Consider the following 15,167-nt stretch of genomic DNA (forward strand, 5'->3'; position numbering starts at 1 on the left):
CACTCAGATATATGAACATAATCAGACTGTCAGAAAATCAGTCAAATCTGTTGCTTGATTTTGTCTGTATGTTTATATATATATATATATGTGTGTGTGTGTGTGTGTGTGTGTGTGTGTGTGTGTGTGTGTGTGTGTGTGCACATTTTTTTCTGTTTAGTTATATAGTTGTTTTTGCAATTAATGTTTTTATTTTTAGATCTTCCATTTTCATTTTATTTTTCATTATATCTTTTACCGTTATATCTGATTTATTTTAACTCCAATTTAAAGAATTATTAGAATCTTTTACAGCATCCACAACACTTAGAAGACTGAAAATTGAATCAGATGATCTGACGAAAAATGCCAGTGATATTTTACACCAAATTATTCATTGCATATAGGTTTATTTTTGTTATTTTTCTGTTATTTTTTTAATATACACCTCCCCCCCCCCACTCATTTGTTTGATTAATTATTTACTCACATACATAAATAAATAAATTTGGGGATAAATTAAATGTATAAATGTATAAAATAAACCAAAAAAATAATTATTTTTCATTGCATTATTGTTGTTATATATTATTATATAATATATTTCATTATTGAAAAATATATATTTCTATAATTTTTTTGTGTTGATTTTAAGGGTGAAATGTGAGCGGATTCAGAGGGTTGAGGAGGTTCAGTTTTTAAAGGTATGAAAGTGAATCATTTCCACACTTAGTCCTGATTCACACTGAACATCTGATTCAGAGCGAAGGTGAAGTCAATCACAGCAGAGCAACACACACACACACACACACACACACACACACACACACACACACACACACACACACACACACACACATGGAAAAGCTGGACAGGTCAGACAGACAGGAAACAAACAAATCTGGATGGCTTGTGTTTCTGTTTGACTTAAACCAAATCAAGACTGCTGAAGAGAATTTGTGAAAGAAAGCAGCCAAACCAAAAGCACACGTATGTCGCTGAGATCTCTGATGAATCATCTGGAAAACACTGAGTTTTTATTTTAACCTTCAGATATGTGTCAATAAATATTTGATAAAGAATACATTCAATTCAATAATTCAAAATCACTGACCGCATAAATTGTTTTTATAAATGCATTTTTGTGTAATTTACAGGGTCTTTACAGTTAATTTAAAACTAAAACCATAAAAATGATTAAATAACTGCATTAAAATAACTACAACTGAAATAAAAATTTATGAAAATTATATAGAAATAAAAATAATTAAAACAACAATAAAATTACTTAAAGTAAAATGTAAAAATATTAAAATATAATAATTAAAATTGCAAATATATAACAAAATTACTAAAACTTTTACTAAGGTGAAAAATATGATATTAAAATGGCAAAAATAACTAATTTTTTTTTACAATTTTAACTAAAATGAAAATAGAAAATAGAAAAATTTTAATTAAAATGGTAAAAACAATTCAATTGCTAAACTTTAAAATGAAAATGAAAATGAAAAAAATGAAATGATTAAAAATTTAAGATACGACTAAAATACTGAAATCTTAATTGAAATTAAAATGAAAACAGAAAATCTAAAAATTAAAACAGCAGACAAACTAAACTAAATTACAAAAAATTAAAATGAAAAAATTAAAAATGAAATGGAAAAAACAAAACTAAATTAAAATTTTAAATAAAATGAAAATGAAAATGGAAAATCTAAAAATAAAAAGTAAAATGGAAAAAACAGTACTAAATTGCTAAAAAATTAAAATGAAAATTTTTAAATTGAAAACAAATTAAAATTATTAATAAAATCTATAATATAATATAATATAATATAATATAATATAATATACAGTGGTATGTGAAAATTTGGGAACCCCTTGCAGAATCTGTGAAAATGTGAATAATTTTAACAAAATAAGAGAGATCATACAAAATGCATGTTATGTTTTATTTAGTACTGTCCTGAGTAAGATATTTTACATAAAAGATGTTTACATATAGTCCACAAGACCAAAAAATAGCTGAAATTATTAAAATGACTGTATGATTTTGAGATCCATCTTTTCACACTGAAGACAACTAAGGGACACAACTATAAAAAAACCTTCAGACATTCACTGATGCTCCAGAAGGAAGCACGATGCATTAAGAGTCAGGGGGTGAAAACTTTTAAACAGAAGATGTCCAATTTTTTCTTATTTTGTTAAAATATTACTTTTTCCAATTTAGTACTGCCCTTCAGAAGCAACAGAAGATACTTGAATGTTTCCCAGAAAACAAATTAAGTACAATTTACCTTGATCATCAAATTCAAAAGTTTTCACACCCCAGCTATTAATGCATCGTGTTTCCTTCTGGAGCATCAGTGAGTGTTTGAACCTTTTTTAATAGTTGTGTTTGAGTCCCTCAGTTGTCCTCAGTGTGAAAATATGGATCTTAAAATCATACAGTCACTGCTGGAAAGGTTTCAAATATGCAAAAGATGCTGGAAACTGAAGAATCTGCAGGAGGTGGAGGATTTTTCTGAAGAACAGTTCAGTTTAACTGTTCAGAACAAACAAGAGACTCATGCACAACCATCACAAAACAAAAAACAGTTCTGGATCATCAGGTAACCACACACAGTATTAAGAACCAAGGGTTCACAAACTTTTGAACAGGGTTATTTTAGTAATTTCAGCTATTTTTTTTATCTTGTGGACTATATGTAAACATTTTTTATGTAAAATATCTTACTCAGGACAGTACTAAATAAAACATAACATGCATTTTGTATGATCTCTCTTATTTTGTTACAATTATTCACATTTTCACAGATTCTGCAAGGGGTTCACAAACTTTCACATGCTCTAGAATAATGGTTTTCCAGATGAATCAGCAGCGTCTCAGGGTCTGCGTGCCATTCGGTGATTGTTTGGTTCCTGGTGCAGGTCTGAATGAAGCGGCTGAGCGAGTGATCATACATCTCTGATGTTCACATACCTGCACTGGAAGGTCTAGATATTTATAGACCTGATCATACATGTGGGGATCCTGCAACTACAAAACAAAATGACAAAAGAAGAAACCAAGGGCACAATTTAACACAGCGTAACACAATCGAACCGCAATGAAGGACAGTCCAACGATATATCTACAGAACACACATGAAAAATATCAAATTAAAAGCCAAACAGAGATGCACAATATAGCGTTGACCATACTGGTATCAGCTGATTGATGGCATTTTTGAAAGGTAATATATAATTGACCCATTAATTATTGAAAAATTATTGATATGAACTGATTATTATTGAAAGCAAAAAAAAAAAAAAAAAAAAAGCAAAACACCCCAAAAAATTAATTAATTGTTTGTCTGGGAAAATATAATAGATAAATATAATATATAGATATAATGATAGAACGATAGATAGATAGAACGATAGATAGAACGATAGATAGAACGATAGATAGATAGATAGATAGATAGATAGATAGATAGATAGATAGATAGATAGATAGATAGATAGATAGATAGATAGATAGATAGATAGATAGATAGATAGATAGATAGACTGACAGTCAGACAGACAGAGAGATAGACAGATAGACAGATAGATAGATAGACAGGCAGACAGACAGATAGACAGTCAGACAGATAGATAGACAGACAGTCAGATAGACAGACAGACAGACATATAGATAGACAGATAGATAGACAGACAGACAGACAGACAGACCGATAGATAGACAGATAGATAGACTGACAGTCAGACAGACAGACAGATAGACTGACAGACAGATAGATAGATAGACAGGCAGACAGAGAGATAGACAGATAGACAGTCAGACAGATAGATAGATAGACAGGCAGACAGACAGATAGATAGATAGACAGGCAGACAGACAGATAGACAGATAGACAGATAGATAGACAGACAGACAGACAGACAGACAGACAGACAGACCGATAGATAGACAGGCAGACAGACAGACAGACAGTCAGACAGATAAATAGATAGACAGGCAGACAGACATATAGACAGATAGATAGACAGACAGACAGACAGACAGACAGACAGACAGACAGCTAGATATACAGACAGTTAGATACAGACAGACAGAAAGTCAGACAGATAGATAGACAGACATTTTTTTTTCCATTTTAAAATATTCATCTATTATGTAACTCATAGATAGATAGATAGATAGATAGACAGGCAGACAGACAGATAGACAGATAGATAGACAGACAGACAGACAGACCGATAGATAGACAGGCAGACAGACAGATAGACAGTCAGACAGATATAAATAGATAGACAGGCAGACAGAGAGATAGACAGATAGACAGATAGATAGACTGACAGTCAGACAGACAGACAGATAGATAGATAGATAGACAGGCAGACAGACAGATAGACAGTCAGACAGATAGATAGATAGACAGGCAGACAGACCGATAGATAGACAGACAGAGAGACAGACAGACAGACAGATAGATAGATATACAGACAGACAGACAGTCAGACAGATAGATAGATAGACAGGCAGACAGACATATAGACAGATAGATAGACAGACAGACAGACAGACAGATAGATAGATAGATAGACAGGCAGACAGACATATAGACAGATAGACAGACAGATAGATAGATAGACAGGCAGACAGACAGATAGACAGTCAGACAGATAGATAGATAGATAGACAGGCAGACAGATAGATAGATAGACAGATAGATAGACAGACAGACAGACAGACCGATAGATAGACAGATAGACAGATAGATAGACTGACAGTCAGACAGACAGACAGATAGACTGACAGACAGATAGATAGATAGATAGACAGGCAGACAGACAGATAGACAGATAGACAGTCAGACAGACAGATAGATAGATAGACAGTCAGACAGACAGAGAGATAGACAGATAGACAGATAGATAGACTGACAGTCAGACAGACAGACAGATAGATAGATAGATAGACAGGCAGACAGACAGATAGACAGATAGAGAGTCAGACAGATAGATAGACAGACAGACAGACATATAGATAGACAGATAGATAGACAGACAGACAGACAGACAGACCGATAGATAGACAGATAGATAGACAGACAGTCAGACAGACAGACAGACAGATAGATAGATAGATAGATAGATAGACAGACAGACAGTCAGATAGACAGATAGATAGATAAACAGACAGTCAGATAGACAGACAGACAGACAGACATATAGATAGACAGATAGATAGACAGACAGACAGACAGACAGACCGATAGATAGATAGACAGATAGATAGATAGATAGACAGATAGACAGACAGACAGACAGACAGACAGACAGATAGATAGATAGATAGATAGATAGATAGATAGATATATAGATAGATAGACAGTCAGATAGACAGTCAGACAGACAGACAGACAGATAGATAGATAGATAGATAGATAGATAGATAGATAGATAGATAGATAGATAGAGACAGATAGACAGTCAGATAGATAGATAGACAGACAGACAGTCAGATAGACATACAGACTTCTAGATAGACAGTCAGATGGATAGACATCCAGATAGATAGATAGATAGATAGATAGATAGATAGATAGATAGACAGACAGTCAGATAGATAGACAGACGGAGAGATAGACAGATAGACAGAGAGATAGACAGATAGATAGATAGATAGATGTAAAAATAACAGACAAAAGTATATACTTTTGAAGAAAAAGATCTTTGACTTTCTAATTAAAAATATTGTAAATAAACAATTTTACATATCTTGCAAAAAAACTGTAAAATTGGTTGCAAAATTTCTAAATTAATAAACACACACAAATTGAAAAACTTTTTTTCTATAAATAACAGACAAAAAAATTCTAAAAATTTATAGAATTTATTTTTGTAAAAATAACATACAAAAAATATTTTTTCTTTATTCTATTAAGAAATATTTAGAAAAATAAATAATGCATGTACTGCAAGAACAGTTGTAAAATAAATAAATTAATATGTACATACACAATGCAAATAAACTCATTTTGCTACATATACATTTTATATATAGACATTATATATATAAAAAAATATATCTTTGCTTATTTTCTGCTTTTTTTCTTTTAAATCTGAAATTTGATTCAGCGATTTCTTCATAAAGTAATTTTACAGCAGTGATGACTGATATCAGTGTTTATATTGGTGCATCAGATGAGTTTATGAATGTGAGCTGTAAGCTGTGATTGAAGCGGCAGACACATATTTGACACGAAAGAACGACGAGAACAAAAGATCCAACACACACAGCTCATCAACACATGCACATGCTTCTCAACATTACAAAAACACTGACATCATATGACATTATGAATATGAAATCATGTTAATAAAAAGTCCCCATCCATGCGATTCTTTTGGACCCCACTGACTTTGATTGTACTCTAAATATCTGTTTTATCTTCCACTGAACAAAGAAAGAAAGTCATATGGGTTTGGAAAGACATAAAGGTGAGTAAACGTTGATTTTGGGGTGAACTGTCCCTTTAAGGTGATACAGGTGTTCTCTCAATGTTCTGAGTGCAACATTAAAAGAACGTTCTGGTAAGTGTGGAAAAAAAACATTCATATCATGTAGACTGTAAAGCCTAGATAGAATATTTTACACATTCAACACAATGTTCCTAAAATGTTACATTTGTAACATACAAATTGAGAGCATGATTACAGGAACGTTGTGTGAACGTTAAAAAAAAACGTTCTTATAATGTTAAGAATCACACATCAAGGACAAAATTAATTTTCAAAGTTATAAATTAAAAAACTATGATTATTGTAGTATTTTGTACAAGAAAATACCATTTCAGGTTTTCTATGTGATCATTTTGTTTAATTAAATGTATTACTTGTTATTTCTTTGTAATTAATTGTGAAATTTATTAGCAATTTCTGAGTGAAAATTATTGCACAGTAAATCCTAACCATTTTTTCCTGTATGTGTGTGTAAAGTAGTGAGTTTGATAACTGTTACAGCCAATACACACACACAGACGCATGCACACAAGAAAAATATAATAATAAAAGTTTTATTTTACAGTGCAACTATGAAATTACAAGTCATATTTGTTTGTCTTAAATTCTTTATTTTCAAATGTTGAACCAACAAAATTTTATTTTGAAATATGAAAATCCACAGGAAACCCTAGCTGTAAAACACCTGACCATTAATATTTATTTTATTTTATTATATAATTTTTTTATTAATACATTTGATTATACTTACAAATTTAAGACAGTTTTAAGTTGTTTTATTATGATTATTATTAATAAAAAATATTAAACAAACCAAGAAACATTAAAGTAGTAATATTTCTTATTATGATTAATTTCTTTAGTAATATTAGTCATATCACTACTGTAAAAATGAATATTTAAGAAAAATATAATAATAACAGTTTTAAGTTGTTTTATACTAATTATTAATAATAAAAAATATAAAAAATAACACATTACAGTAGCAATATTTCTTATTATGATTAATAATTTTAGTAATAATAATCACATTACTACTGTGGAAAAACATACTGTGCAAATATTTAAGAAAAAAAAAGATGAAATAATGTTTCATTCCTAAATGCAGGTTAAAGTGACTCTGAGAACAACAGCAGATCATGAGCTGCTCACGTGTAAATGAACATAGTGCTGCGTTTCTCTCTGAAACACACAATGCATATATTTATTTAATTAAATCGCAGCCGTTGCCATTTGATAATCGCACTAAGCCGTATTGTGTTTTTGGTTTTATTTTAAGTGATCATGTCCCTGTAGTCGACTCTCTACTGACAGGCAGCAGTCTGCATATCAATGCATCTATTATTGTCCTTGCACTCAGTTCTGAGTGTGTTAAAGATGGCATCGTCATGGCAACGGAGTGGGAAACTGGTATCATCACTGGTACTGGATGCCAAAAACCAGTAGGCAGCTGCTGTCTGTTAGACACTTCATGGTGCATTTCATGTATTTGTCTCAGATATTTCTCCTAAAATTCCTTGGGAGAAATAGTCACTCATTGTCAAATAGCTTTACAATTATTAGCTTGAAAGAATTCTGTGCGAACTGTTTGAGTTCATACCGAGATCTCTGACATTTAATTTTTGTCTTTGGTATCTTCAGCAAATCTGAGCTCAGTTTGAGACATCGTTGAGATCTCTTCCAAAACTCATATGAGATTACTGGGCTCTTTTTCTCAGACTTCAGTAAAAGACTCAGTTTGCTTCATTTTAATTTCATTACTGATTAGGAGAAGCAATTAAGCAATTGAGATTTTTCTTTCTTGTAAGTTATCAAGTTTGTGTCCACTACAGAATAAAAAGGTAATTACGACTTATTTCTTTTAACTCAGAATTGCAAGATTTAAACTCAAACTCAGAATTACAAGAAAAAATTTAATTGCGAGATATAAATGTAGAATTGCGAGATATAAACTCAAACTCAGAATTACAAGAACAAATAGAATTTTGAGATGTAAATGTGGAAATGCACGATATAAACTCAAATTTAGAATTGCGAGATATAAACTCAAACTCAGAATTACAAGAAAAAATTTAATTGTGAGATGTAAATTTAGAATTGCTAGATATAAACTCAAATAAAGTATTGCGTGATTTATACTCAGAATTACAAGAAAAAAATAAGAATTACGAGATATAAAGTTGCAATTGCGAGATACAAACAAATTTAGAATTGTGAGATTTAAACTCAGACTCAAAATTACAAGAAAAAACTAAAAATTGTGTGATATAAATGTAGAACTGCAAGATATAAACTAAAACTCAGAATTACAAGAACAAATCATAGAATTGCAAAATATAAACGTCGAATTGTGAGATTTAAACTCAAACTCAGAATTACAAGAACAAATAGAATTGTGAGATGTAAATGTGGAAATGTGGGATATACAATCAAAATCGTAATTACAAGAAAAAATTATAATTGCAAGATATAAATGTAGAATTGCCAGTTATAAACTCAAACTCAGAATTACAGGGGGAAAAAAGTAGAATTTGTGAAATATAAACATAGAATTGTGAGATATAAACTCAGAATTGCAGGATTTAAACAGACTCAGAATTACAAGAAAAAAATTTGAATTGCGAGGTATAAACTCAAACTCGGAATTGTGAGATAAAACGTAGAATTGCGAGATTTAAACAAACTCAGAATTGAGAGATATAAAGTCAAACTCAAAATTACAAGAAAAAACTTTGCGAGACAAACTTAGACTTGCAAGATTTAAACTTATAATTGTGAGAAAAAAAAAGCTGAATTTTGAGGTTCTATTTCACAATTTTGTTTATATTTTGCAATTCTGACTTTTTTTCACAGAGAAACCAGAAGTCCAACTTGTGAGATAAAAGTCACATTAACCTTTTTTAATTTATTCTGTGGTGGAATCAGGCTTTTATAATAATGTCGTACATCTGATGCGTTTAAATGAAAGTGAGCTCAGTGTTGTGTTTGAGTGTCGTCTGTGTTTGTATCATGGCTTTCAAAGCTGCACACCACGATCTTTGCGGGAGACCAACTCCTGCTGCTCTGAGCTCTTCACCAGCAACCAGAGCAATATCAACATCAAACACACACACATATAAAAAAAAAAAAAAAAATGTTGTCGGCGGTCATCGTGGAGCGCTGTAGGGCAGTCAGAAACAACCAGAAATAACTTGAATCGTGCTGCTGATCAGATTTCAGGCCAGGAAACACACACTCACACACACACACACACACACACAGTCACACGCTCTCTCTCTCTCTCTCTCACACACACACACACACACACACACACACACAGCTCCTCAGGGAGAGACACAGAGGGCATCTGAAGTGAAGTTATTTCAGGAAAGCCTGTGTGTGTTCAGTCTGACTCAGTTGTCAGTACTAGTTGAGTTTGAGGTTTAGGAAGCGACTCAGAAACTTAAGTTTGACAACTAGTACAGTACAGTACCACGTATAGAGACAGTTTCATTTGTACCCTGGTACTGAATGATTAGAAAATGCAAGATATTACGCAGAAGTTCGAGATTTAAACTCAAAACTCAGAATTACAAGAAAGAAATCATAGAATTGCGTGATGTAAATGTAGAATTGCGAGATATAAACTCAAATTTAAAAATGCGAGATTTAAACTTTCCCTTTCAAGGAAAGTCTGTTCGCTCAGTGGCCATATTTGCAACGCCTCCAGGCAGTTTAAACAAGACCAAGTCCTATTTAAATGAATGGGGGAATCCTGAAATTTCAAAAACTGCTCACTGAACTCGCCATTAAATAACATATTTCAAATTAGCAACAAAATTTGAAATGAGCTGCCCCATGAATGTTGTTTCTTATGCTCAAATAGCATTTAAAAAGCTTATTTTTCAGGCTATACCTGCCAATGCGCATGCGCAGCCATAATGCGCTTAAGACTGATCTAGCCTTATGTTTCTATGGGAACCGGAGCTTCTAACGGCTGCTGTGGTGCAATGACTTTACTGATCAGTGATTGGCTCTTTCATTTAGAAGGCGGGACTATTCTGCCATATTGCGCGTTGCAGTTTCTCCCATTTATAAGTATAGGAGTGAACCGTCTTTGTATTCCTATAGTCTTTGCTAACTCATAATTACAAGAAAAAATTAGAATTGTGAGATATAAACAAACTCAGAATTGCGAGATTTAAACTCAATCTCAAAATTACAAGAAAAAAATTGAATTGCGAGATATAAACAAACTCAGAATTGCGAGACTTAAACTCAATCTCAAAATTACAAGAAAAAACAGAATTGCAAGATATAAACAAACCCAGAATTGCGAGATTTAAACTCAGTCTCAAAATTACAAGAATAAATTTGAATTGCGAGATATAAACAAACTCAGAATTGCGAGACTTAAACTCAATCTCAAAATTACAAGAAAAAACTGAATTTCAAGATATAAACAAACTCAGAATTGCGAGACTTAAACTCAGTCTCAAAATTACAAGAAAAAACAGAATTGCAAGATATAAACAAACTCAGAATTGCGAGACTTAAACTCAATCTCAAAATTACAAGAAAAACATAGAATTGCGAGATATAAACAAACTCAGAATTGCGAGATTTAAACTCAAACTCAAAATTACAAGAAAAAACTGAATTTCAAGATATAGATATAATCAGAATTGCGAGACTTAAACTCAGTCTCAAAATTACAAGAAAAAACAGAATTGCAAGATATAAACAAACTCAGAATTGCGAGACTTAAACTCAATCTCAAAATTACAAGAAAAAATTTGAATTGCGAGATATAAACAAACTCAGAATTGTGAGATTTAAACTCAGTCCCAAAATTACAAGAAAGAACAGAATTGCGAGATATAAACAAACTCAGAATCGCAATATTTAAACTCAAACTCAGAATTACATGAATATAGAAAAGAAAGAAAATTAATTTTTTGGGTTACACTTTATTTTAAGGTGTCCTTGTTACAGTGTCATTTATATTTATATTTACTAAATTTACGTACACATTTTAACCTGTTTAACAGTATATATTTTTCCAGTACCCAGTAATTTAATTTATTTTTATAAAAAAATTTGTTATGTGCTTTTGGTATTTTTATTATTTTTTCTGTTTCGCTTTAATTTATTTTTAATTAAGTTTTAGTAATTGCAGTACTTATTTCTTTATTTTAGTTAAGGTTTTAGTAATTTTGTTATGTGCTTTTGGTATTTTTTATTATTTTTTTTGTTTAGCTTTCATTTAATTTTAATTAAGTTTTAGTAATTGTAGTACTTATTTTTTATTTTAGTTTAAGTTTTAGTAATCTTGTTATGTGCTTTTGTTATTTTTATAATTTTTTTCTGTTTATTTATGCTTTAATTTATTTTTATTTCAGTTTTATTAATTATACTACTTATTTTATTTTATACATTTTTAAACAAATCATCTGAATGAAACCAATTCACTGCGATGCATGAAGCCAGTGTTTGTTTTTAAAAGAGAGAGAGATTTTTTATCACTGTTTGCTGCTCATCAGACTGAGTTTAATGATTGTCTCAATACAGCAAGTTATTTACATTAGACAAATGAGCTTGTTAGTGAAACTGCTGTTCTGTTCTGAAACCAGCTAATTTACAGTCAGTCACACTACTGTAATGTACAGTTATGTTGGGTTAGTAGCGTCACTAGTTTTGGTTAGTTGTGTCTGAGAGAGACTGAGAGCTGCTGGAGCAGTTTTCCACACATCAGTCACTCCTAATGTAATCGAGTCGCGTCTAATCGAATGCAGCCGATCCCACTTCCACTGCTTTTCCACACTTAATATGAATGAATGACGGGAAGCAGCACAGTGCTCCACATCACAGCTTAATCGCATTCTGTGTGTCTGTATGTGAACAAAATCACTGCAAGCTCATATTTAAAAATAATTACATAATATTTAAGTATTTTATAATATCTTCCAAGATTTTTTCTCATAATCTTCCGAATTTGTTACACTTTTTTTTAGATTAATTGTATGAATATGACTATTAATTAACTAATATTCCAACCCATCCATAATCATAGTCTGCCATTTGACATCAAAATTTTGAGGATTTACATCCATGTCCATGTTGTTGTGATATTACTAGTAATTATCAGATGCATTTATGAAAGTCCTTTTCATATAAAATCATGCATTTACAGTCAAAGAGTTTTATTTTGTTAAATAACCTTTTAATAAAAGCATCTGATAATTACCAACCACTGAGCTGCTGATCATATTAACACAGAAATAAAAGTTGTGACATTTTCATTGATTTATATCAGTTGTAATGTGACTATTTAATATATTATAATTAATTTAATAATGAATTATAATATATTAAATATAATTAATTACAATAATATTTTAAATGGTTAAAGTAGCAACGCAAAAGAAATTGAGATGTTATGTATATTTTAAAATGGTTTTATTAAATGCAAGTAGATATTGACCTGTAATATCACAATGTAAAAGCAGTTTTACCGCAGTAACGTCAGAGAAGAGATCAGAGAATCTGCCATCATGCATTAAAATACAATCTGCTTCTAATTAGCCTGTGGTTAGCCCGCTGTGTGTGTGTTGGTCTGTAATCTAAACGCAGTCAGAAAACACCTCGTGATGAGAAACAGCTCATTCAAACTCACACACAGTGACAGCAAACGACTGAGCAGCCAAAACGAGTGAAAAATGACTAAACGGTAACCATAAAGTAGGTTAGTATGCATGTTGTAAATATGAGATTTTAGTGCTTCATTCCCGTCGGATGCCACACCCACCCCGCCTCATTTGCATGTAAGCCACACCCCTCTGTTGTGTAGCCCCGCCCACCTCACCTTCTGTTTCCGCCTCTCTTTCCTCTTGTCTTCTGTGTCCTGCAGCATCTTCTCTCTCCACAGGTCGAAGAAGTACGACGGGTTGGTGTAGAACTTCAGCCCTTCCTTCCCATCATCCCTAGAGACAGACGCAGATCAGATGTGTTCAGTGATGACGTACAGCACACCGTTCGTCAGTGAGAGTAGTATGCAGTATGTATAGTGTACACAGAGTTATCTGTGTGCATGAATACTACATTCGCAGAAATGTGCGGCACAGAGAACAGTAATGGAGTGCTGAATCCCATAATGCAATGCACTTGACTTGACCTTTAATATCAGATCTTTTTAAATAGCTCCTCTTTGATTTAGTTGACTGGACTTCCAAAATGTATGCAATTTTTATATTAAATTTAATTGAAATAAAAATAATGACATAATGTGCTTTAATGTTATTAATATTTTATATAATAATATACATGTATATTTCATGATGATAATTGGACTGTCAAAATGCATGCCATTTTATGAAAAAATAATTGAAATAAATAATAATTACATAATATTTTTTTAATACTGTATATTATTATTTGTATTTTAAATAAGAATATACATTTATTTTATATGATATTTTTCATGATGATAATTTGACTATAAAATGTGTCATTTTATACAAAATTTAATAGAAATAAAAAATAATTACATACTATTTAATAGATGTTATATTATTTTATATTACTTGTATTGTGAATAATAATAATATACATACAGTATATTTTTATATATTTTAGATAAAAATATTTTTATGATGAAAATTGGACTGACAAGATGTGTCATTTTATACAAAATTTTATTAAACTAAAATAATTACACAATATTTCATATATTTGATCATATTATTTGTATCTTATATAATAATATACATATGTATTCATATATTTTATATTATATTTTTATGATGATAATTGGACTGTCAGTGATTATTCATTAAATTGATCAAAAGTGACAATATAGACATTTAAAATGTTACAAAAGATTTCTATTTCAAATAAATGCTGTTCTTTTGAACTTTCTATTCATCTGTGAATCATGAAAAATAAAATGTATCACAGTTTCCACAAAAATATTGTACAGCACAACTGTTTTCAACATTGATAATAATCAGAAATGTTTCTTGAGCAGCAAATCATCATATTAGAATGATTTCTGAAGATCATGTGACACTGAAGACTGGAGTAATGATGCTGAAAATACAGCTGCACATCACAGAAATACATTACAGTTTAATAGAGATTCACATAAAAAACAGCTGTTTTAAATTATAATAATATTTCACAATTTTTACTGTATTTTTGATCAAATAAATGCAGCCCTGGTGAGCAGAAGAGACGACTTCTGTTGAATTTATCCTGAGGATTGAAGACGCGCACAAAACTGCAGTTGAGGAAAACGAGCGATTTAACAGAAGTCTTTTGCACCATTTTTAGCAGGAGTGGAAGACAACTGTTTTAAAGGAGGAGAGGAAACATCTGTCCTGATGTCTAATAAAATAACCTCCAGTGCCAGCGTCTTCATGAAGTAATGAGGGAACGTGTGAAAAGAGAGAGAGCTCATGCATATTACGCAGCTCTCAAAATAAATGTTCCAGCCTCCAGTAACAAGCATTACATTTACATTTACATTTATGCATTTAGCAGACGCTTTTATTCAAAGCGACTTACAGTGCATTCAGGCTAACATTTTTTATTTTTTTTTACCTAACATGCATAATTCCAGAAACACTGGCTCAGTGTGAAAACAGAAACACATGAAAACTGCAGAAACGAGAGCAAAGACGCAGAGG

General features: G+C 31.3%; 1 protein-coding gene across 4 annotated transcripts in view; it reads right to left on the minus strand.

Moving 5' to 3' along the window:
- wasf1 (WASP family member 1) overlaps positions 1 to 15,167 on the minus strand; it is a 61,176-nt gene that overhangs the window by 7,801 nt on the left and 38,208 nt on the right. For 2 of the 4 annotated variants that reach the window (XM_042746595.1, XM_042746594.1), the window contains exons 2-3: positions 13,346 to 13,463; positions 2,969 to 3,025 (exon numbers count right to left, since the gene is read on the minus strand). In XM_042746595.1, the coding sequence (XP_042602529.1) occupies positions 2,969 to 3,025; positions 13,346 to 13,463 (175 nt within the window). The remainder of the gene's footprint in view (positions 1 to 2,968; positions 3,026 to 13,345; positions 13,464 to 15,167) is intronic. The other 2 variants (XM_042746597.1, XM_042746596.1) reach the window with 1 other exon arrangement.

Source organism: Cyprinus carpio, chromosome B20 (genome assembly GCF_018340385.1).
Source record: "Cyprinus carpio isolate SPL01 chromosome B20, ASM1834038v1, whole genome shotgun sequence".
Lineage (NCBI taxonomy): Eukaryota > Metazoa > Chordata > Actinopteri > Cypriniformes > Cyprinidae > Cyprinus > Cyprinus carpio.